The sequence below is a fragment of the Trichomycterus rosablanca genome, chromosome 7, assembly GCF_030014385.1.
Source record: "Trichomycterus rosablanca isolate fTriRos1 chromosome 7, fTriRos1.hap1, whole genome shotgun sequence".
Taxonomy (NCBI): domain Eukaryota; kingdom Metazoa; phylum Chordata; class Actinopteri; order Siluriformes; family Trichomycteridae; genus Trichomycterus; species Trichomycterus rosablanca.
In genome coordinates this window covers 38167555-38194098 of record NC_085994.1, presented here as the reverse complement: position 1 = coordinate 38194098, position 26544 = coordinate 38167555, and the positions used below count along the sequence as shown (strand labels likewise).

Below are 26544 nucleotides of genomic sequence, written 5' to 3'. Positions count from 1 at the left end.
TTCTCAAGAGCTACACTCCATCCCGGAATTTAAGGTCATCAGATACTGGTCTCCTAGTAGTTCCCAGGTTTAGGCTGAATACTATGGGTGGTAGTTTTTTTTAGTGTTGCTGCCCCGTCGCTCTGAAACTGAATTTAAAGTGCTCCTAAAGACTCACCTTTTTTTCTCAGCACTTTCTCACTTCATCTTCTGCTATTTCTGTGTGACTGTTACTTTTGTATGTAAAGCAACCTTGGGCACTAAATAAGTGTAACTTATTATTCTAAAGTAAAATAAATAAAGTAAAATAAATAATCATAGCATTTCATAACCAGCGGCTTCAGAAGTGTGTAGAGTAGCAAAGATGTTATTTATGTAACAGTACATTTGTTAATGTGCCAAATGTCAAACTATCTGTTTACTTTTTCTAGGCTGATTTTGTCTTACTGTGTAATCATCACTGTAATAAGTAGTGTAATACTCGTTTTCTTTTGCTGCCAAGTTACAGAAGTAAAGTTGGGGGTTTGTACATCTGTACTTGCTTTATTTTATTTACTTGTTTATTTATTTATGTAGAAAGAAAAATTGAGGAGTATTGATTACAGTGTGGAGGACAGTTTGGATATGGAATATGTAAATAATGTGTAGTGGTCTGTGTGTATATGTTCAAGTTTTATAATGTAAAGAATTAATAAACATAATTAAAATGATGTACATTTATTTTGTGAGAAATCTAATTAGGTAGTTTTGGAGTTTGTTACTTAGAATAGATAAATATCAATGCTGTATTGTGTACTGTATAGTATCATGACAATACAGTGTATTATAATATATTGTTTGTCTGCAATAAATTGTGTTTATTTATTTTTTTCAAATGAATGTTTCTGGCAAATTACAATAAATAAAACCTCTAATTTTAAACTGTTTTTATTTTACACTATACAACATTTCCTGAAAAAAATGCAGTTTTTGAAAATTAAAAGCCATTTCTATACATAAAAATCATTTAATATCTGCCAACTAAACATTTCTTCAGTGTTCCTGAATGAGTTTAATTATAATTAAATTAGAAAAAACAAATTTTTGTCTGTCTGTCTTTATTTTAAAAGTTTAATTTAAAAATGTACATGAACATTAAGTCCGAACAATGTGGTCCAATGTTCATCACAGAAGAAGTTAAGGTTAAATAACAGGTTAATCAAAGCCAGCAGATTTTGATGAGCTGTAGCCTACTGGTTAAGGTACTGGACTAGTAATCAAAATGTTGCTGGTTCGAGCCCCACCACTTCCAGTCTGCCACTGTTGGGCCGTTGAGCAAGGCCTTTAACTTTCAATTGTTCAGACAATATACTGTCACAGTACTGTAATTCCCTTAAATAAAAGTGTCCGCTAAATGCAGAAAATGTAAAATGATGCATCTGAATGTATAGAAAATGATGACATGGAATCGTATGGGTAATGACTAAGTTACAATAAAATCTATCAAACACTATGTTACCATATCATAATATTATAATTACAATTACTATAATAATTATAATTGCACTAGCACAAGCACCTAATTACACCAGAATTGATCCTGACTTGGATTTGATGCACACTTAATGCTGGTATGAGTTGTTTATTATTATTATTATTATTATTTACAATTTATACTTATTAAAAACACAGTCACACATGTATGATTTTTTTTTTACATGTCTGTTACCCATCTAAAAGAGCTCGACTACCCACTTTTGGTTCGTGACACCAACAGTTGGGAAAAAAAGTAAGAAATTACACTTCTGTTAGCCCAGCAAGACAAACCAAAACAGAAAGTGCTTTTTTTTAAAGAAAAGAAGAGGAGGATCCTCCTACGGTGTGTGATTTTAACCCATCCTGTATGTACAGCTGAGCTCAGCCTCATACACACTCATTCCATCCCCTCGTTTACTCCTTCAGCCTGTAATTCCCCTTCAATTCTCCCCAAACCTCCACCCTCACCTCCCAAAACACGAGCTGAAATAATAATGAACTAACTGGAAAGTACAGATGTTCAGCTCACCAACACGATGAAGATTTACTGTTGATTTATGAAACCATGAGGATTGTATTACATGAAAAGAAAAAACAGTGAAATATTTTATTGATGTAATAAAATGTAAAAGCTACACTACATGGCCAAAAGTATGTAGACACCCAACCATGATTGTGTTGGACATCACATTATAAATACATTAATATAAATCTGGTTTGGCTGTGGGAATTTGTGAGGTAAGGCACTAATGTTGACTAACACTGGATTCCAAGGTTCGAATCTCAAAGTTGTGCTATCGGCCAGTCGGGTGTCTACAAACATGCATTGGCTATATTTCAACAGGGGTGGATTGCAATGCATGTTACGGCATTACATCCAGTAATTCTGTGGAAAGTGGACCTACTGCGACCCTACCAAAATAAAGCAACAACAAAACCTGAAACAGTGTGAATGACTGTTTGTTAGCAAGATATTTCTCCCTTCCTGTTTATTTTACATTATTCTGAACTATAATACTCTGCTTTATTGTTTATTAATTAAATACATGAACTCAGCAGGCATAACCTTACATAATATTTGTTTATCTCATTTATCTCATCTCATCTTTCGTTGGCTTCCTTCGTGAAGGTTGTAGTGGCAGCAGATATATAAGTAATAAGCTTCATCTGCAAACAAAGCCCCAGCGTCACCATCACAAAATGATACAGTGACCACAAAACCTCTTCACATAGGGCTGGATCACCTACACCTGAAATGAGCAAGTAACTTAATCCCAGATGAGGACTACAGGCTCTGACTTAAAGGCTTTCCTAATTCTTTACACTTAGAGTGTGTTAAATTTAATACAAATGAATCTAGAAAGCTCAACTGAGGTGTAACCGTGAGATGCCCCCCCCCCTCACCACGTCCTGTCTGTTATTTCATCACTGTGAGTGTGAATCTGTTACCTATCGACAGTAGCACCCAGACCCAGAATGCATGTGTATGTCCTTATGTGCCATGATGAGTGGGTAAGTGGGAAAGTGTGTGTGTGAGAGAGAGAGAGATCAGCATAAACAGGTGTGTGTTGCTGACAGACTGTACTTACATTTACGTAAGCATTTGCGTGGATGCTGCGTTGGTGAACGCTTGTGAATGAGAGAGTCTCGCCGTCTGAATTTAGGTGTGATATACAATGGAGACGTGGGAGTTGGTGTGGTTTGTGTCACAGGAAACGTATAGCTTCAAGACTTCCTGTTGAGCTGACAGTGGAAAGTACACACACACACACACACACACACACAAGTGGATTAAAGTGCACTGTGCCTACCGAGCTGATAACAGGAACACCTTAAATAGAACTTTCCAATATCACAGCAGGAGACAGCAGATCAATTCTGAGTGTTAATCACTAATACAGAGTGAACAGTAATAAAACACACGTTTGTGAACCTGTTTTCACTTCTACATAAAAGAGAAGCCTTAAAATGGATCACTTAAACAATTCATCATTCATGTAGAATAATAAACTCTACTTACTGCACATTTCATTAAAACTGCTTTTTAAATCAAATTACATTACAAAATGAATGTGCACCAGCCAAACCTGCCATAATACACTTAGATGTAATGTAGGATTTATAAAGATTTATATGTTTCCAGTGTGACTTACAAAATTTATAAAATAAATCAAAAACTCCAGCAATTTTGCTGCATCCCAAACTACATACTGCTGTACTACATAGTAAGTGCACTAACAACGGTGTCTTTACTATGTTGACAAAATATATAGCACACAATACATGACATGAAATGAGGTCTCGTTCCTCCTGACAGCTAACAGCTGTGAAATTTTATTACTGGATCCACTTTACATAATTATTTTCGTTAAACTATTAACAGCAGCCAAATATGTAAACAAATCTGATTTATTGTGGCAGCGCTGGTACTTACCTACCCAACTTTAGCTAGTAAATTAAGTACATGTTAAACAAGTTCTGGACTTTCCAGGGAGCGTCAGTCTCTAATCAGGTGTGAATAACTACAGTAACAATCCCCAAATCTCCATCTGCCTTTCACACTATGGAAGCTTAAACTGATGACGAAGCTACAGTAAGTGATTAACAGCCATTAAAGAAATGCTAAAATCATCAAAATGTCTTTATTAATAAGAAACTCAGTATCAAGAAAGTGCTCACGACATGTGACTCTGATTGTCTAAACTAATAGTGGACGACAGCCAGCTCTCAACAAATCTCAATATACCAAGTATAGAGTCTTTAAAGGTCATAAAAGTCAGGAAGGTTAAGAGAGCATAAACAATATGTCATAAGTCAGGGAGCTCGGGTAGCACAGCAGTAAATTACCCATAATCCTAGTAATAATAACATATTATTATTGCAAAAAATTACAATGGAAAACCTTTAATAATAATATCAATAATAATAATAATATCAATAATAATAATAATTAACAATATAAATAATAATAATAATAATAATAATATATATATAAAAAAAAGATAATATTAATAATAATATATCAATAATAATAATACTAATATCAATAATAATACTAATATCAATAATAATAGCAATATCAATAATAATAATAATATCAAAAATAATAATAATGATAATATCACTAATAATAATATCAATAATAATACTAATATCAATAATAATAGTAATATCAAAAATAATAATAATGATATCAATAATAATAATAATATCACTAATAATAATATCACTAATAATAATAATATCAATAATAATAATAATAATAATAATATCAATAATAATAATAATATCAATAATAATAATAATAATAAACATGGTAATAATGTTGATGTGAATTATATTAATAATAATAACAGTAATATTAATAAGATGAGCTAGAAGAAAAATAAACATATTAATGCAAAGAAATAATGACAAAAAATTTAAAAATTATAATAATAATATTTTTTAACTTATATGTTTTTGTAAAGTAGTCTCAGCCAATTCCCACACACTCAATGAGTCTCTCTTACTGCCCCACTTTTAGCAACACTTCCTCAGAGAAAATGAAGGTCAGCCAAGCACCTCTCATCACACTGCTGCCCACAGAGAAGAAAGAAATGCCATTCGGTCCACCCACAGAACAGCGCCGGTTATGGTCTCGTAAACCCCCGGCCATGGGCAGCATTTTACTTCAACTTCCATTTGATGCACTCAGAATGTGTGAGTTTTTGTACTGGAACAATTTGATTATGTGGTACTAAATGTAGTATTCTGTCATCCCAATCAACAAGAGCAATCAAATACAAATGTAATAAAGGTAAAAAAAAACCATTAATGATGGAGGGTAAAAAGTGACATTTTTTGTCCAGTTTTCAGGTCTACAGCATTTATAACATAAACAGATCAAACATGTCTTATAAAACCATGTCTCACTCAGCACCCAGAGGGTAATCTCAGTGAATCAGAGCTAAATCCGGCTCTGTAAATGGGACATTTTAAACAGGAAGTCCTGCAGACACAGACTGTTGGTTAAGTACGCTGATTTGCAAAAAAGGGGGAAGTTTATGAGGAAACAAATGATTTGGAGTTGATCTGAAGCGGCTTTGAAGAGCTGATAATCCAGGGGATTAAGCAGCGGCCGTGCAGGGGAATATTAATGATAGAAAGCTCAGATTAAATCCATCAGACTCTCTCTGTCTCTTATTTATCATTCTTATGTGTTTGTTAAAACCAACCAGGTGTCATTTATTCATCTTATAAAACTCACTTTTATGTTTTTATTATATTACAACTTTAAAATGATGCAGTAAAACTTCCTTTCAAACTAATTATTTTGTATTTATTTATTCACTGTATGTTTTAGCGCTGCTTTATGCTGGTCAGGGTTGCAGTGGGTACGATTCACTGGGCAGACACACACACTTTCTAGTAGCACCTATTAGCCTGACTGCATATCTTTGAACTTGTGTGAGGAAACCGGAGCACCCAGAGGAAACCACACAAATACAGGGAGAAGGTGCAAACTCCACACAGAAAGGAATCAAGGGAATTAAATCCAGGTCCATCTTGCTCTGAGATGACAGTGTTAATAACTGCACTGCCCTATTACTTTCAATGGGCGCAAGGCACACAGTAACACCGAGACGCCAGTCCATCGCAGGGCAGACACACACACAAACATACACACACCCATTCACCTATAGGGCAATTCAGTGTCTCCAATTAACCTGACTGCATGTTTTTGGACTGTGGGAGGAAACCGGAGCTCCTGGAGGAAACCTACGCAGACACAGGGAGAACATGCAAACTCAGCACAGAAAGGACCCGGACCCCCCTGCCCGGGGATCGAACCCAGGACCTTCTTGCTGTGAAATGAAGTGCTACCCACTATATAATTAAATACAAAAAATAACAAATACATACAATATTTACTATGCTTCCCCACCACTGCTGAGATCCGAGCTTGAATGTCAGCAGTGCTAACAACCGGCCAGATGTCTACAGACATGATTTAACTATCTATGATTTAACTTAATGGGGTATTGGGGAAGGGTGGCCCAAACCTTGTGATGAATAAGTGGCCAGTCAACTAAATGATTTTTGAAGGTGATGTTTAATAAAATAGAAAAAAGCTTACAAGCATAAATCGGTGATTAAAAAGTGCAAGAAGGCAAGTTGTAGCCTAGCGATTAAGGTGCTGGACTAGTAATCAGAAGGTCGCTGGTTCAAGCCCCACCACTAAATGGGAGCGAAACACCTAATGCTGATATAATCTGAACTTTGGCTCTGTCCCAAACTACCTTCTTCTTAATAAATAAAAATAAATGTTGATGTGTCATCAAAAACAGTTTAAACAAGGACACCACACCTTAACTGCTTGACTCGACCGCTGCGTGAGGAGCGTAAACATATTTACAGCAGATCTGTGAGTGCTTCCACTTTAAGCTGGAGTTTCCCTTGATCCACCTTAGAAAAAATACTGGGTAACAATGTGAGGTATGTAAATGGTAAGTACCAGGGTGATAATGTGGTATAAACTGTGGTATCAAGTTTTTGTTGTTGATAAGAAGAAGCTCTGGTAATTTCCTGATCACTGCTTTCTGTTTCATTAGGATTTTACACAGTGGAACTGAGGTTTGTATATTGATTCTGAAAACACACTTCTCAGGTTATTAGGATGGGCTGCTTGGTCAGTCAACAAGCCAGCTTATATTTAAAGGAGGGCATATACACAGGATTCGGGAAGTATTCAGACCTCGACTTTGTACATTTTGTATAGTGGTTTTGACTTTGAATGGTCATATAATTGTCATATTTACTATCATATACACTTAATCACCCAGAATCATGAAGCAAAACAAAGTACGTTTTTGGAAAGGTTTCCAGACCCTTTGCTGTGGTGCATCCTGTTTGCTTTTATTATAATTAAAATGTGTCTGGAACTTATCTGGAGTCCATCTGTTAAAATCTGAATCCTAGCCATGGAGTCAAAGGAACGGTCTCTAGATCTCCAGGATAAAATTGTGGCAATTTACAGGCCAGATTAATCAGTATTTAACAATGTTAAAGGTTTTGAGTGTCCCCAGAACCACAGTGGCTAATAGTAGAAGCTTGACTCAAGCTTGACGCTCCTACATTTGGCTATCCAGGCCAGAGAGGCCTCTACAAGACCTCAACAGTCACTCTACAAGTGCAGAAATGGGAGAACCTGCTGGACGGACCACAGATCTGTGCCATCTGTGGTAAAGTGAGTGCCATACAGCCCAGACATCTGGGTTTGATCCTCATCACTGGTCACTATCTGTGAGATGTTTTATGCGTTCACTCACAATATTGATATTAGAAGTACAGAAAGTTTGACGCCCAGGTGGCACAGCGGGATATTCCGCTAGCACACCATCGCCGAGATTCTGAATTCCTCGGTTCGCATTGCCACCGGTCGGCTTGGCGCCATCTAGCAGGCACAACTGGCAGTGCCCGCAGCAGACAATAACTGCCCATCATGTATGCTAGGTGGGAAAAGACCGGACTAAGTGGGTGGGGTCTTCAAACGCTGTGCAAAGACCCTGGTTAGTGGATAGAGGCGTGAGCAGCAATATACCTTCCTCAAATGCAATCAGGGATCCCCCAGCAGCAGAAGACAAAATAACTACACTAAAACGGGAGATCAAGGGGGAAAAAAGCACATACAGAAAGTTTGATAATGTTATTTACCTTACTTATACGGACTCTTAATTCCTTGTTATCACTACAGCTGGTGACTTCTCTGTGCTCTGTGCTCCTCTAAATAAAGCTAGTTTAAGTTCACCAGTTGCAAAACAGAATTCAGTGACCTTAAAATTGTCACAAAACATGTATACAAGTGTATGTAATGTTTAATTTCAACTGTGTATTTTGTCTTCTGATGATGTCTCCTCCTGGCTGTTCTCTCTCTGGTCATCATGTTGCTCTCTGGTCTTCGTCTCTCGCCTCACCCTTATTCTAGTAACATAACAGAAAAACACAATGCCGAATATGAAACAGCTGAAAAAGAAAAGCAGTGTTCGCTTCTCTCATTGTAAACGATGCCACCTCAAAGGTCACAGTGGTGAAAAAAAGATCTGAGTCATTATAGCTATGAGAATTCCCCCCAAAATAGAGCTCGGTATAACACAGACACAGAATTATCTCTGTGTGGTCACTACATCAGCACTGACTCAGAACTAACTCATCATACACTGATGCTGCTCATTTCTTTCAGTGCAAGAACCATCCTTCCATCCTACCCCTCTCCGTTAGGTCTATTCTTACTGCCTGTCTAAGTATTTATAAGAGACGTGCATTTCCCCAGACAATAAAAGTAATCTTCAACAAAGTTAAAGCTGGAACAGAACTCAAACTCTTCACCAATATAAAACTGAACGAACACATAGGAAAAACAAGAAAACACTGATCAATCCTGCCATGAATGTATCCAATGTGTTGACATGGTGTTAAACCAATAAACAAACAAACAAACAAAATGAATCCATAATAATCCTTTCACTTATACTGGCATAACATTTACTGGCCTGGTACTTTTACACAACATGACTTACGTACAAGTGACTGATACACAATCAAATCAGTATCACACTGAAGCAGCTAAAAGTGTTTAGAGTAGATACGATCAAGTGGCCTGCACAGACTGTGAGTCAGGCCTTTTTTATTTATGCATTTTCTCCCCTATCGCGTCAGTGGAGGGTATATTCGCCAATCCCACACCCCAGTCTCCTTTGCCCGTACTTGGTGGATTCGACATGAGGCCAGATTTAGTGCAGGGAAAGCCACACACTGATCTCCATGCTGCTCCACTTTTGTACAGACGCCTCAGGCTCCTAACCAGGGTCCTTGCATAACGTTTGAAGACCTCACCCACTTATTAGGCTGGTCGGGGGGGGGGCACGGTGGCTCAGTGGGTAGCATTGCCACCTCAGAGCAAGAAGGTGCTAGGTTCGATCCCCTGGTGGGGCGGTCCAGGTCCTTCCTGTGTGGAGTTTGTATGTTCTCTCTGTGTCTGTGTGGGTTTCCTCCGGGAGCTCCGGTTTCCTCCCACAGTCCAAAGACGTGCAAGTGAGGTGAATAAGTGATGTACTGATGAGAACTGATGAATCTTGTGGAACGAATAACAACCGTTTTTGTCATAAATGTAACCAAAGTGTGTAAAACATGTTAAAATCCTAATAAATAAATAAATATTAAGTCGGTCACCCAGCAGACTGGTGGCCAATTTTGTCTGCTGCAGGCACTGCCAACTGTGCCCGCTAGAGGGCGCTCAGCCAAACAGTATCAGAGCTGAGATCTGAACTCATAAATGGTCTTTGGACTGAATGGGAACTGATTTCCTCAAACACAAGTCAGAATCTTGTTGCGGTGGCAGGGTAACTCCATATAAACGCTTATAGTCAGGTGTCCACATACTTTTGATCCTATAGTGTGGTTTTCTGTAATAGCTCACACACTTACCCGGAGTGCAGGATGATGGCGAGACTGGCGGAGAGGCTCAGTACGGTGAGAACAGCGAGGGTGATGATGAGAGTGTCTCTGTGCAATCGGACCGGTCTGAAATCAACACTGGGGAGGGAGGGGAGTGTTGGGATTGAGCTTGGGCTGCTACTGGGTAATGGAATGACTAAGAGAGGAAGATAAGTAACAGAAGGGACAGGGGGTGTTTAATCACCTTTCCTTTTTTTGGGTTGCTCAGGTGGCACAATGGTCTAATAGATAGTTCACTACTGTGAAGTACTCTAGCTCTCAAGAATCTCAGCCAAGCTACTAACCTGGGTGGGCGTCCAACAGACAAATGGCCGTGTCTAAAGGAGGAACGGTCGGATGGGAATTCTCCCATCTCTTGCTGTTGTAAAACATGACTGTCCTCAGTGTCAGGATGAGGTGCTAGCATGAGTGGTGCGGGATTTACATGGGGCAGAGCGTGACTCTGTATGTGATACAGCTCTGTGTGAGAATTAGACTTGGGAGGACTCCACCATGTCGGAAAGTGTAAGCGGCCAAAGACAATAAGGAACTGGAAATTATGCAGTAAACATTTTTAATGAGAGTCGGGGTCTGGACTTCAGGCAGCATGTTGCAGAAACAATGCTGGGATTTTCACACACCACGTCACTGAAATGTGCCCACTGTTCTAGTCTTCATTTTATTTACAAGGTAAGCCAGTTTAATCTTTATCTTCTAGTCTGTGAGGAGTTTAGCATGTTCACGTCTGTGTGCGTTTTCTCTCCCTACCACCTCTTAACACTATTCCAGATCTACTGGCTGCCTAAAATAGCTTCTAGGTGTGATTTGTACTTGATTGAATAGGTGAGCATGTGATGCCCTGTGATGAACTGACACCCTGATTTATGGTGAAATTCCTGGATCGGCTTCGGACCCACCGTGACTAAGCAGACTGGAGCAAGACGAATGAGAGTACGATCTGATTTTAATTTGATTTTAATTTGTTTTGGAATTAGTGTTATTACTTTTATTCTACTTCATACTGACCAGGGTCTGGATGGTTTTAGAGCTTACCTGGAAAACACCTTGGACTGGGTGTTCACAATTCATAGAATAGAGTTCAGACACTTACTTATTTACATACTCACACACTTACTGGAATGTTTTGTGAGGTAGGAGGAAATCTAATACCTCACACAGGTAGAACATGCCAAACTCCACACAGACAGTATATTGAAACCACTATCAAACATAGGACTTCTCAGCCTAAGCTGGTGCTTAATGAAAAACAGTGAAATCTTAAAACACTTTGACAAATTTTGCATTAATGTTTGATCACTGATTCAATAAAACAGTTCCTGCTGTGTTTGTTCTTTTTTATGAATATTTGTTTCCTGCTTTTTTATTATTCCTGGGTTCTGGACTGAACTACTGTTTTATTTTGCAGAGGATTTGAATCGACCTGTTGTTTTTCTCTTACCTGTGAGGATGAAGTGCATGTGTGAAAGTGTAATGCCGTGTCTATCCAGCAGGAAGCAGCGATACACTCCCTGTTCACTCACACTCAGCTGGTTCAACACGATTTTGGAATCCTGAGTCACCACCAGGACATCAAACCGATCCTCCACTGTAAACTAACAACATTAAATCTGAAGTTAGCAGAAAAGGAAACAGGACGTTATGTCTTAATGATTTATTTGTGTATATGTTGTAAGCTGAGGTGAAAATACATGTACACTTACATACAATTGTAATGGGCATGTGTATCGTGGCATTTCATCAATGTTGTAATGTTGTTTTCCCATCAACTAAAAAATTTATTGTGTTTTTTTTTTTTATCTACATGGATGGGCTTCCATACAGGACCAACTGGCTCTCGGTATGCGGTACGGCTCTCTGTGAGACTCCACTGGCAGCTAAAAACATGTGTCCAGTGACTGCATATGCACCAGTAGTGGTGCATGATAGTCTCAGCTCTACTTAGCCAGCATTGGGTTGTTACAAACGGCAAGAGAATTGCAATAGAAGAATTATTCTTGACCTCAGCTCCACTGAACAGCTTTGAAATAAACTGGAATATCAACTTAGGCTTTCTTGACCAATATCAGTGCCCAGCCATACAAATGCTCTTTTGACTGAATGGGCACAAATTTCCACAGACATTCTTTAAAGTCGTGTGAGAAGCCTTCGCAGAAAAATGGCTTTTAATAGCATTTGTTTTTGAGATGTCCAACAAGATGATGGTCAGGTGTCCAAATACTTTTGGCCAAATACTGTAGTATAAATATATGTTCCATATAATAGGACAAGTAAATTTAAACCATGCCAGCAAAATGCCTCCCACTGCATAACAGAACCCCCAGAAACATTCACTCTAGGCATTCTTAACACCATTGCCGTCCTCTTGGTGTACCTCTGTCGTTGACTACTCCCCTCTTTAAAGAAATATGGCTTTGTTGTAAATGTGAATGAGTGTGTGGGAATGTAAGTACATTTCTTGCTCCCTGTTTCCAGAAGTAGTAATACTTGGCCTTTCCAACTACCAAACTGTGCCAGGGTAGATAACAATCCAACACCACCTGCTCAGTCTCACCCGCTTCCAAACGCTGCCCTGACAGAGAGACAAAAGTACAGAGAGAGAAAAAGAAATTCTTCATAATCATATTAATAATACATAAAAAAAACTGTGTTCAAGATATCTGTATTATCCACATGTTTTTCCACCGGCTGGTCCAGTTTTCCTTTATTCACTGGGTGCAGTATGCAGTAACACACCCCAAACGGGACGCCAATCCATCACAAGGCCTCTGCCACCCCCTTTGACATAGCATTTGAACCCATAATCCCAGCGGTAGTGGGATAGTGTAATTTACCACTGCGCTAATTTGGTGAATTTAATCGCTGGAGCAACTTGTTTGTTTACATCCTGTTCTCTTTAAAATGATAAATTTCGTTTAGTCTGGGTGCTCCGTTTTGCAGTCAAGCTGATTGGAGCTTTTAGATATTGTGAGAGTGTGTGTGTGTGTGTGTATGCCTTGTGATAAACTGGTGGGCAACCTGTCCAGGGTGTTTCCTGCCTTTCGTCCCAATGACTTAGACCCACCGTGACCCTGACCAGCATAAAGTGGGGACAATGAATGAATGAATAAAATCACAGTGAACATTTGTTTTGGTTTGTAAATTGACATTTCTACATTGATAAAAATATGAACCAAAACAATGTATTAATATAAAGGTTCATTTCTATTCAGAATTATTTTTCATACCATATTTTCATACTAAAATATGAATAACGTATAAATAAATAAAAGTTAGAATGGTTGGGATACCTCCGCAGTCTTTCGGTGGTGTTTCTGACTGGCATGTATGCAACGTGTACTTGCAGGTAGAGCAATCCATCACACTCTGAAACAGCAAACCTGTCACACACACATTAAACACACTAATAATGTTTTCCATTATCGTTCTAATGCTGTTTTTAAAACTGGGGTTCATGTAGCACCGGGGGACACCAAAAAATAATCAGGGTACAACAAAGATCAGTTTGTACATTTAATCACATTCTTTACTAATAATAACTTTAATTGGTGGAGCAGCTTGTTTGTTTACATTTCTCACCCTTTGCGTTTGATTGGTAAAAGCTGTTTGATTCTGAATGAGTTTATATAAACGTCAGAGCTCAACCCCACTGGCAAAGTTCAAGATTAATAACAAATAGAGAAACAGATATATGAGAGATATGAATTTATTTACCTTAATAAAGTACCTCAGTAAAAGCTTTCACTTTCAAAAGACCAATACTTTTTTAAATAAATCTATCGTGTTATGTGTGTGAAAATTGTTTAAATACTACTGAGATATGAATAAGACTAAATGTTTTATATTTATACTGTGAGTAGGTGCACTTGAGTTGTGTTTGTGTTTATGTATGGAGCTGGATGGGGTTCCGAGCAGGAGGTTTTATGTCCCAGTATAAAAAAAGGACAGTAAGGTGTGTTTTTTATTTACTTACCACATTTATTGGGACACAGCCCTGAAAAGCAAAAAAAAAAAAATCCCAATTAAATTCAGTCAAATAAAAAAAACACTGTTTTTAACACCTTTCTTGCTGTTTATTCGAACCTTCTTCAACAAAAATGTTCAGATGTTTTTTCAGAATTCTCTTTCCTTTCTCCACAATCTTGGTCATGTGCGACTGTATAGAGTCTGTACATAAAGAGAAAGTAAAATTATTTATTCTGAATTAAAATAAATGCTAAGAAGAAGGAATTATACTAAAGTGTTATACCAGTGTTGGGTTTCTGCCAGTGTCTTCTGAATTCACTCTGGTATTCGGTTTGTGCTCGGTACAGAGTGGTGGGATCTGGAGAAAAGGAAATTTCTGTTAGTCTAGATACTACTTAGTTAGCACTACAAGGGAATGTCTATATATTAATTAATTCGTCCATTGTTAACAGTGTTATCTAAGGTAACTATGTGAGAAGAACCACAATTATTTTAGAATACATGAACATCATCAAGAGGGTTTGCACCACAGCTAAAGCTTCGTATCAGTGCTTTCACAGCTTTAACCACTTGAATGTTGAGTACATTCTGTTTGCCTTCTCATATTTAATACAATCCTTTTAATAAAAAATGACACACCAATGACTCCAGAGAGCTCTCTGCTGGTGTCCTGGTAAGTGACATATGCATGATCAACGATATTCTTCAAATCCATCTGCTGCTGGACAGTAATTTTCGTCCTTGAGGAGATGAAGTCTTCATGCATATTGCGAATAACACTGTCGCACTGTAGACACAACCTCGCAGTGGGAATAAAACTCATAAGGAAACACCAGCCAAGAAAAAATGGTCCAGGATTCATGCTGTCACATCAAAGCATTGCTGAAATCCTGTTATACCTGTTATTGAAATAAAAAGAAAAGAATGATTATCTAGAGCTTGAGTTAGTCAATGATCAGTGATGGGGTGGTGTGATTATTTTCCTACTAATAAGCATTCTGGATAGTTAATTCCACTTACACCATGAACATGGGAAATCTTTGTTTTAGGTTGGCTAGCATGTATAAAAAACAGTACATTTACAATCATGCATCTGGTAGACGCTCTTAACCAAAGTAACTTACAAGCTAACATGGAATACAACTCAACAGAGAGTTGCAGGCCTTAGATAAATAGATGGATGGATGGATGGATGGATGGATAGATGGATAGATAGATAGATAGATAGATAGATAGATAGATAGATAGATAGATAGATAGATAGATAGATATTGAATGATCAGTGACACAACAGTAACAGTCTGTTAATGATCAATAATTAATAATCAATGACACATCAGTAACAGTCTGACCGTGGTGTGGCTTCAACCCTCAATTTTAACTGGTATTTTAACCACTTTATGTTAAAGATGGGTAAGCAGAAATATGTCTATAATACTATAATACTAAAACACTGATAAGTGTGGTGTTATATCTATAATAAAGGACAAAACTCAACTTCCAGGAATCCATTAAACAAGGAACTTCATAAGTAAAAAGGCAGTCTGGGGAATTCAACTGAGCTCTCTTCCTGAATGGCTGGTGTAAAGTTCATGATACTTACACAATGACAGTCCAGTTTTTTCTCTTTTTTCTTTATCCTAAATAACATCAACAACAACATGCTTTAATGCTGCATTAGTCTTTGTTCATTTCATTATATCATTCGAACCCAAATTCTCACCAACATTCACCTGTTCTCTCTTCGTGCTGGAAAACCTAAACAAATATCAGAATTACCTATTGCTAAGCTGACACATTAGTCTAACTCCAAACATAAATAAATTTAAATAATAATCGATAAAAGTGTTTATTTTTAAAGTCGTCAACATCGCTTTGATTCACATCGGTAATGAATCGAATGACTCAGAATTGTCACTATGAACAATCAACTCCCTCAATGCGGCTGCTAAACAAAGAGTCGATTTGGAGATTCATATAAATTGAATCAGTTTGCTAATTTAGCGATGCTATCTTTTAAAAATGTTTAGCCATTTAACTTGAATAAATATGTTTAAATAATAGATAAACTCTTTAGCTTATAACAACACAGTTCACACTGGTGTGTCTATTCATTATAATTTATTAGTTTGGGTGTCTGATTTGTAAACAATGGACAGTAAAAATAGAGGAAATATTATATTTATACAATACAACTATATGTCGTTATATAATTATACAGTACAGTATAAATATAATACATTGGACTATCAACCACACCCACAGTGTTATTCATAATATTCTTCTAATATTCAAACTAATTATAGAATGTTATATTTTAGAGCATTGACAAATGCATAATTAAAGAAAACTATTGTATTAAAATATATTAAATACTCTGGAGAGAAAACAGCAATTTTAACTTTTTATTTGTAAGTTATTTTACTGTATGTTTATTCTCCCTGTGATTGCTGCAGCAGATTATTACAATCTGATTAGGCTCTTCACACTGATATACCTGTATGTCGGATAAGCACTGCAGTCCTATAGCCATGTACAGCATGGTCAAAGATTAAAAATCACTGTTTACTGCTGAAGATAATTACACCCATTATTTTACTACAATTAAATCAGAATCTGATTACTGGTGGGTAAAAAGAGCAACAGGAAAAATCAAATCTTAAGACGACACACTGGAGCTAAATTCTTTTATGCTGTTAACATATATGTCTTAAAATTCAATTTCTTAAACTTAGTAGTAGTTGTAGTAGTAACCCCTGTGTCTTGGATGAAGATTGACAGTAGTATTAACTGTGTATTGATAGACTAACATGTAAATTACACTACACATTTCACCTACTGGTATGTTCAGGGAGGTAGGAGGAAACCAGAGCACCTGAAGGAAAAGGAAATACTTAGACATACTTTTGGCCATATAGTGTATGTATCATCGTACCACACCTAAAACAATAAAGCTGGTCATTCATGGTGCCCCCTGAGTCTTAGTGTTCTAGACTGGGTTTAGAGTACTGACTCACTATGTGTGTCCTCTTCCTGGTGGTGTGATAGGAGTGATCTAAGCAAAGGTGTGGATTTAACTATTGAATGTAAACACAGTGAAAAAAGGAGCATTGAAATGCTGCAGTGATGGTTGTTTGTTTGTCCAACATGTTCTCCTAGCTCTGCAGAGGACCTTTGGAGTTCTTTTATAGTGGGTTGTGGAATCGGGTTCTTTCTTACCTCCCAGAACGAGTTCTTTTTTGCCTGGATGCCCAAATTGGCTTATTTCATTTAATTTAATTTCGCATTTATTTAGGCCAATGTGGTCCTGGGAACACTCAAATTCTTTGTATATCTTTGTCTTGACAGCAAGACACGTGCTGTCCATAATTAACGGTACATCTGCACGTCTGAAAACACATCAGAATATGTCTGCTGATTTCTCAGCACAGTAGAATAACATACAGATTCACTAAAGTCTGGGCAGAGAGCACGTTCAGTATCTTCTGACCTGCATTAGATAATGTGTTGCTGTTTATCAGATGCATCTCGACTGATAAATCAGATCTTAATTAAGATTAGTCCCAAGGACTGAAAACGGTTATCATTTACAAGCTGCAGATTACACAGAATACTAAGAGGTTGTTATGAGAATTACAACACCAGCCGATGTTTGACACTGTGTTGAACTTTCGTGTCATATATCTGATTGTTATAGATAAGATTCAAACCACATGCATGTACGTGTATTCAGACTTGCTTCTGTATAGCCAGAATTGAACACATTATATAATATTGTATAATATTGCTTTTTTTTTAACAAAGAAGTACAGTTGGGCCTTAGGTCTGAAACTACTAGTGAAAATGCCTTTATGCTGCATTTTTCCTCAAATTTAATACAACTTTTATCAGAGTGACAACATGAGTGACAAATTCACATGAATTTCAGAATTGTTTGATATTTGGTCTGTTTATATTTATAACAAGTGAACAGTGGCTGCAGATTTATGAACTTAAAGCAGCTTCTGATGAGTAGATTAGGTTCACCTGCACAAATCCACCTGTCATCTGATCATGAACTTCAATGAAAAGGATCAGACTTAGGAAAATCTGATATTTTGTACAAAAGAACTGACGTGATCAATTTCACAAATGTGCTTGTTATTATAGTTCCCAATACAAATAATCTAAAATGCAAGTAATTATTCAAAGATTTAACACTTTAAGTCTTTTACTCATTTTATGACAATAATAATAATAATAATACATTTTATTTATATAGCGCTTTTCAAGATACTCAAAGACGCTTTACATAAGACAAATAATCAAAACAAATACGTACATACACCATACAAATCATAGTACAAAATCAAAATAGTACATCAACATCAAGAATAATTAAGATAAAAACAAAGAGAGCAGCATAAGACAGTTCATTAAAAATTAGCTAAATTATGAGAGAGAACAACAAATATAGAACAATTTCTTAAAATTAGACAGAAACAGGACAGATTCACATGCAATCAGGAAACTGAAAACTTTACAAGTTTTAGGATCTAGGACTTCACATTTCTGTCGTGATCTAAGTATAAAAACTATTAAAAAGAATAGCAAAAATTAAAGCATTTATTTCGTGTTGTTACAAGTTAAATGCCATTTTGAATAGATGAGTTTTGAGAAGTGACTTGAATTTGGACAGGTCAGGACAATCTCGTAGGTGTTTGGGGAGAGCATTCCATAAAGATGGAGCAGCTATGGAAAAGGCCCTGTCACCCCAGGTCCGGTGCTTGGTCCTAGAGGGTATGGACAGTAGGTTAGCCTCAGAAGAGCGAAGGCTACGGGAGGGAATGTGCTGATGGAGCAGGTCGGTGAGGTAGGATGGGGCCTGATTATGGAGAGCTTTGTGAGTGAATAGAAGAATTTTGAATTGAATGCGTTGAGCAACGGGAAGCCAATGAAGTTTTTGTAGAACAGGTGTAATATGATCACGGGAGCGAGTATGAGTAAGGAGGCGAGCAGCTGAATTCTGGATATACTGAAGTTTTTTTAGGATTTTGTTAGATGTACCATAAAGGATGCTATTGCAATAATCAATTCTGGATGTAATAAAAGCATGAATCAAGGTTTCGGCGGCAGAAAAGGAGAGTGATGGACGTAGACGTGCTATGTTTTTTAGATGAAAGAAAGCAGTTTTGGTGATGTGATTTACATGGCGGTCAAAAGAGAGGTTGCTATCAAAAATTACACCAAGATTTCGGATGTTAGAAGACGGAGACAAAGTGTCATTATCAATGGTAATTTGAAAATTTTTTGTGGTTTTTGCCAGGGTTGTAGGACCTACGATGATCATATCAGATTTTTCACAGTTTAATTTGAGGAAATTAGCTTTCATCCACAATTTCATTTCAGTGATGCAATTTGTCAGAGTGGAGTGAAGTTCAGTATTAATGGATTTGGAGGAGATGTAAAGCTGAATATCATCAGCATAGCAGTGGAAATGTAAACCATGCCGACGTATGATGTCACCAAGGGGGAGCATATAAAGAATAAACAAAAGGGGACCTAACACTGAGCCTTGGGGAATGCCTTGGGACAGTGGAGCAATGGCAGAACTACAATTGTTGATATTAACAAACTGTTGTCTGTTTACGAGATATGACCTTAACCACAAAAGGGCAGTACCAGTGATGTTGACAGAGGATTCAAGGCGGGACAGAAGAATGGAGTGATTAATGGTGTCAAAAGCTGCAGTAAGATCAAGGAGGACGAGAATATTAATTTGTCCAGAGTCTGAGGAAAGAAGAAGGTCATTTGTGACTTTGAGGAGGGCTGACTCAGTGCTGTGCTGGGGGCGGAAACCAGACTGAAATGATTCAAATAGATTATTGGAATTTAGGTGATCTTTGAGCTGTGAGGCAACAACACGTTCCAGTATTTTCGACAGAAATGGAAGATTGGAAATGGGCCGAAAGTTACTCATAATGTTAGAGTCAAGTCCAGGTTTTTTAAGTATGGGAGTAACAGCAGCCAATTTGAGTGATTGAGGGACTGAGCCAGAACTAAGAGAGGAATTGATTATCTCTGTGATAAGTGATGAGATAACTGGAAAACAACCCTTAACAAGTTTTGATGGAGCAGGATCCAAAACACAAGTGGAGCTTCGCATCCCTGTTAAGATCTCAGATAGGTCCAAATGAGACACAGGTGAGAACTGAGACAGAGGCTGGGTAATAAATTGAGGTGAGATAGGCGGAGAAACAGAGATGACAGGGGAAACTGTCAGAAAATTGTGGATATTCTCAACTTTTGTTTGAAAAAATGAGAGGTAAGAGTTACACTTGTCAACTGTAAAGGAATTGGTAGTATTGTCAACTGGTTTGAGAAGTTTATTTATTGTGGAAAAGAGAGTCTTAGGATTTGCTGATCCAGCATGTATGAGTTCGGAATAGTAAGTGGATCGGGCTGCCGTAAGAGCGTCTTTGTAATGTTGAAGATAATCAGAATAAATCTGATAATGTACTGTTAGACCGGTTTTCTTATAAAGTCTTTCAAGCTGGCGTTTACGGGATTTCATTTGGTGAAGCTCAATTGTGTACCATGGTGCAGAATGACTAAATGAAACAAATTTGGTTCTCAAAGGAGCCAGCTCATCAAGACATGAGGCGAGTATGTCATTATAGTAATCGACAAGGTCAGATGAATTACTAGACAGTACAGGACAGACAGACATCTTTTTAACAAGAGAATCTGAGAAAGCAGAGGAAGAGATATATTGAAGATTCCTGAAGGATATTTTACGTTTAGCTCTAGTCATGGGCCTAGTGACCTCAATGTCCATGATGATTGTCAAATGATCAGAGACAGTAAGGTCATGGCTGGACGGCTGATGAACTAGGACACCAGTAGAGCAGACAAGGTCAAGAGTATGACCTTTTTTATGAGTTGGAAAATTTATATGTTGTGTGAAATTAAAACACTGTAACAATTCCAAAAATTCCCTGGCAAATTTACAGTTGTTGTCATCAATATGGATGTTAAAATCACCCATAAGCAGTACAGAGGATGAGAGGGCACTAAGCTGGGTTAAAAAATCTGAAAAATCAGAGAGAAAGGAAGCGTTTGGCTTTGGCGGACGATAAACTACAGCAGTGACCAGAGGAGTAGGCCCTGACAACTTGAAAGCCAGGTGTTCAAAAGAAAGAGCAGCAGGAAAAGAAAAAGTGGTTATTTTAATATCATCCCTATAGACTGCAGCAACACCACCACCTCGCCCTTCCATACGAGGTTCATCAATATACGAGTATCCCATTGGCGTGGTCTGATTTAACGTAAAATAATCCAAGGGTTTATGCCAAGTTTCAGTGAGACAGAAAAAGTCTAGTTCACTGTCAGATATAAATTCACTAAGTACAGTACTTTTTGTGTTGAGTGAACGAACATTAAGCAATGCCATTTTCAAGTGGTATTGTTGTGTAGTTGGCTGTGAGGAACGAGGAAGAGAACGGAGATTTGCAAAGTCCACTCCGCGTTTCCTATCCCACTCCGTGGACAGCGTTGTCATGGAGACTACACCGCTACTGGTGTGCAAGGCAGCAGCGCTCTGATGACGTGTTTGCGGAGCGACAGTGCGCACGGCTGACCAGAAGGATGGAATAGCGTTACCGTTTCGAAAATAAACAAGCTTTCTCCGGGAGCCCCTGTGAATATAACGAGGCCGGCGAAGGAGTCCAAGCTGTTTGATGACTGAAATACACGATGGAGTAGTGCAGTTGTTGAACTTCCTCAGCTGGTCAACGGAATAGTTCAACATCGTGCCGATCCCAGGAAAACTCATCCACCGTTCACCACCGGCCGCAGACGCGATGTACAGTAGAAAGAACAAAAAGTATCAAAAGCACAAATAAAAGTATCAAAAGTAACATAAAAGAAATAGATCCACAAGGTGTGTAAAAAAACGATAAAAATACAATAAAATACGGTAAAATACGGTAACGGTAGCGGCAGCCAAATGCGCCAGCGTCCACCATCACCATGGCAACTCCAACAATAATGTAATATAAAGCAGTGGTCCCCAACCACTGGGCCGCGGTACTGGTCTGTGGGTCATTTATTACCGTGCTGCACAAAAAGAATAAATAATTAGAGATCGCTACAAAAGCAAATAAATTTCCAATACTTTTCAGGTGTTATTGTCCCCAATCACCAGTAGGTGGGAGCAGTGTCTCGTTGCAGCAAAAAAATTATTTTCCATTCTATAGTTATTCTATTTTAAATCCCCCCTCCCCCGCCGGTTCATGAAATTATGTCTTATATAAAACCGGTCTGTGGTGCGAAAAAGGTTGGGGACCGCTGATATAAAGCATTGTATTAAAGTAGCGAACAATGCTATAGCGACCTCAGGCTTTTGGCCATCATTGTATGTGTTGCAACCGTTTAGTCAAACACACTCATGGAGAAATGGAATTCCAAAGACTGCAATGATGTACACGTTCTTCACAAGTGCTTGTAAACGTTTGACTTGGACAGTATAATGTATTTAAAGATAATTTTATGATGCACTATAAGAATTTACAGATCTATAAATTTAACATATTTATAATTTAACTGCATAGTTTTTTTATATTGGACCTGCACTCTTATCCCGGATTAGTTGAGTTTACTAGAAAATTGCGTGGAAACCCGTTGCCTTAAATTACTTAAGTTTTTACACAAGCAGAAACTAATGAAGTCAAGTCGTATTAACATAGACTCTTAAGTGGATCCAGTAGACAAATCAAGTTTACATTAGTAGTCTTTACTCAAAATCATAAGTTCACATAAATTATCTCTTTTCTTACGTTTAAATTGTAGAAAATAAATATTTTAAGTATACAAAAATCATATAACAAATAATAACATTATTAATTGCTACTTAAAATGTTTAATACTTTAATGTTTTCTTGTAATTAATTTTTTTAGATTACTTTGCATTAAATTGTTTCAACAAATTTTTAAAGAAATTAAACAATACTTTTCAATGTTCCAATGTATTTTATTGACAAAATGTTGCAGTTCTCATTTGTTGCGGAGTCAATAACAAATTTGTCAGCCAAGTAAAAGTAAAAACAGGCATTAAAACTGTTTGGTAATTTGTTTTGTTTGTTTTGAGAACCCGTATGCACAGCATTTAACAATATGGACACTTTAAAACATACATTAAAACTTGATACAAGCTGTTAAAACATCAACTTGACTGATGAACTGTGTTAAGTTTATCTAGTCAACTGAACAATAATATGCAGTCCTGAGAAAATATGTCTACATCCTGAACTGTAGAACACAAGTGGCTGGACATTCCCATCCCACAACAAACTTCAATCAGTTCTCACATAATACAAAATCTAACAAAACTGTTTAACATTTCCTTTTTTATCACTTGTGACAAAAGGACATTTGTATTGTATTTTAGCAAACTTTCAAGGTTTGTTGGTGCTATTGGTGTCAAAGAATGGACAATAACAATGAATACAGAGACACAAGGCTGTAGTGGGGAAAAAGTCACTGGAAAAACAAGCAGCCATGCCTTCTCACATTAACCTTGACATAGCAATTACTTACAGTGCAAGCTGGTTTTTCAGAGTTTGTAATCTGGGTTTTAGTTCATTGTGGCCCAGTGAAAGGAGAACCTGTTGGATGAACTGGAATGTGTTCCTCATTGATTTGTGATAGTTGAGATGCAGGGCGTAAGTAAGTCCAAACAGAATGCACATAGCTTTTGGCAGGTCTTGAATGTTGTCCATCACAACTTCTCCCTCAATGATGATCTTTAGAGAGGCTGGACTGAGGTGGGGGGATGGGGAGAGCAAAGCAACGTCAAGGTAGCCGAATGAGTCATCAGAGTCCTAACAACATAAGAGCACAATAATCACATTTTTCTTTAAATAACCATCTATAAAAACTATATAAAACTATGCTCATGTTGTTTGTCAAAAACAGAAACTATAAAACAATAGTGAAAAGTCAAGGTTACGCTGACATTTGATACTCTTTGATAAAGTAAGAGGTTACTTACAGAGCATTCTTTGTAGAAGTCTGCGGGACTGTCCCCAAGGACAATAGGAAGCCCTCTGAGCACCAGTGTCCGAATATCAGTTGGCTCTTTGGTCTTTTGGAGAGTAAAATAACAATACAGTTACATATGTGGGTAGAATGACAAGTTAATGACTGGTCAATAAGAAAACACAATTTTGATTGGATTGCGCAACTAGTATAGTTGCATTTTTAGTGACGTCATTACATAAGCTGTGAAAAACAATACAATGCAAGGACATAATGGATATGGACCAACCTTAGTCTGCTGTGATAGCTGTGACAAAAGCTGCCCAATGTTGCCTCTCTTAGATTGAAATATCTCAATGAGACGAAGACTGTGCTGATCAATGCTTTCATAGAACTCTTGCTTGAGGTTCTTGCCCACAACCCTGTTGAACTCCATGTACACCTGAAAAATACAGATTTCAAAACTAATTAATACTGTGGCTGGGCCTGCAGCAATTTTGTTCCATCCCCTCTTAGCCTACTTGTTTTATCCCTAACCAACTACACCTGACCAATATCCCACCCACCATTCATTCTCACATGGGCCTTTAAGAATAACAAGAATGTATCATGAGTAGGATATTAGGTCAGAATTTACAGATTTACACAGCTGTGCATGTTAGGTTTTCTGATGAATCTTAGATAAGTGGACCTTAAGTGCATTAATGGAGTTAAATGTGCACAAACATTCTTGGTGTAAGCAAGAAAATCGCACCGTTCTATTGTAACCCCCATGTTTTAACCTGTAATGTTTTAATAGGTAACCCCGTTTTTCACATATAAACTCACAATACTTACACTTCCACTGCATCTTCAAAAGAACCTGTAAAAAAAAGAGCATAAGAAAACTTTTAGCTCAACAGCTGCACTTCTGTTCTGTAAACTCCACTGCAAAACATTTATCAGCCTCGGCTAATGACTAAGAAGTCGATAACTGTATTACTGCTACACAACGATTCAACGAGAGGCGTGGTGGCGAAAGACGCGGCATGGGGGAATGTGCTAACGCTATAAACTGTGAACCGATAAAAAAAAATTGTTACGCTAAATAGTAATAGCACACTAAATGAAGCACCGCGGCTGAAGTAGGAGCTCTGTGACGGATGGTTTGTTTATATTAACACGTTCAAACGAAGAAAGTTGACAACGTTTCATAAAGACTATAATCTAATAAATCCAGCACGTTGATCAACTTCTCCTCATCCATCTCGCACACTCGAGCTGCTTGTGAGAAAGACCTGACGTTGTTCCGAGCTGAGTCAGCCTCTTCTCAGTGAAAAGTTTCTTTTTATCAGAAATGTCTCATTTAAGATATAGTTCCTTTACATACTCACCATTTGTAGTAACACTGATTTCAAAACCCACAGCTTCGGGGTGCAGCGGCCATAAACCAGGGCTCTTCACGCAACGTTCTGCTGCCGTTTCAAACAGGCCCCTCCCCTCCCCTCCCTCTCAAAAACTTACCATATTAAGTTATCTTTGCTTAACGTGATAATTGCACTGCATATTTCAACTCAGTATTGCTAACAACTAGTTTGAATTAGTAATGGCAATATTTTTTTACAAAACATGAAAGAATAATTAATGACTGCTCAAAAAATTTATTTATACCAAATCCGGGTTTAGAGTGTGGTAGCTGTGCCTCGTTTGGTTTAGTAGCCCATTCTGTTTTTCTTTCAAGCTTATAAATCTTATCATGAAGCAGATACAGAAACCCAGAAGAGCTCAGAGCTGACAAATTCCTTTACACACTGTTCACCAGAAAGTATCTGAGTTATGAGAACAATCTAAATCTAACCCCAAATATCTAGAAGAGTCTGATGAAATGAACTAAAACCTCAGACTATTTAAACATCACCTGGATGTAACACTGCTGTCTCGGGATTATGTGCAATCCTCAGACCTGCAAAATGAACCCACACTGCAGAATTTATCTTCTGTAATCACACTTCCATGAAAGCTAAAATAAAACCTTTCTTACCTGAACCATGACTGGAATGCAGACCAGTACACTGGTTTTAAAGCAAACACTGAAGAAGATTACATGATGGTTGATGGTTGGTTGTGGTTTCTGTTGAAAATACTGATTTACTCCTGATAATCATAGTTAAAAATGAATAACAGTGGAATAACAGTGAAACCATATCATTTATTTTACACCTGTTAGCAATCTGTGTAGCTAAAACACTCACACTTTATAATTTTTGTCCTCGTACTGGTTACTGGGGAATTTGTAAAGGCTCCCTTCTTTTTTGCCTGAGATGTTTTAAAAGTGCTGCCATAAAGGAACATTGACGTATGTCATGTTGGCCTTTGGGTTTGAAGTTCCAGGTATACCGTAGTCAGTATTTTCTCATGTTCGCAGTCTTGGGCACTGTAACAGTATGCACCTGGCAAAAGGTGATAGTCGAAGGTTCCTTTTACTAGCGGGTGACCTTGAATGATAATCTCTCTCTGATAATTTCTTTGAGAGGCAGATGTCAGTGCTCCAATAATTAATGTCCTCATGATAGGTTTGGTGCAGTCATGATGTAT

At 37.6% G+C, this 26544-nt stretch overlaps 1 protein-coding gene across 2 annotated transcripts; it reads right to left on the bottom strand.

Annotated features, from left to right (window-relative positions):
• Positions 1–8333: 8333 nt before the first annotated feature.
• LOC134317942 (izumo sperm-egg fusion protein 1) lies at positions 8334–15704 on the bottom strand. 2 transcript variants are annotated; one of them, XM_062998689.1, is made up of 11 exons: positions 15687–15704; positions 15557–15593; positions 14593–14852; positions 14237–14311; positions 14071–14154; positions 13961–13981; positions 13278–13367; positions 12441–12559; positions 11429–11582; positions 9961–10068; positions 8334–8457 (listed from the first exon to the last, which is right to left on the bottom strand). In XM_062998689.1, exons 3-10 carry the CDS (start codon positions 14813–14815, stop codon positions 9998–10000), a joined length of 837 nt encoding a protein of 278 aa, XP_062854759.1. In that variant the 5' UTR covers positions 14816–14852; positions 15557–15593; positions 15687–15704; the 3' UTR covers positions 8334–8457; positions 9961–9997. The 2 variants fall into 2 exon arrangements, with proteins under 2 accessions (XP_062854759.1, XP_062854758.1); XM_062998688.1 differs by lacking the exon at positions 15687–15704 and having other exon boundaries at positions 9961–10126.
• Positions 15705–26544: the final 10840 nt, after the last annotated feature.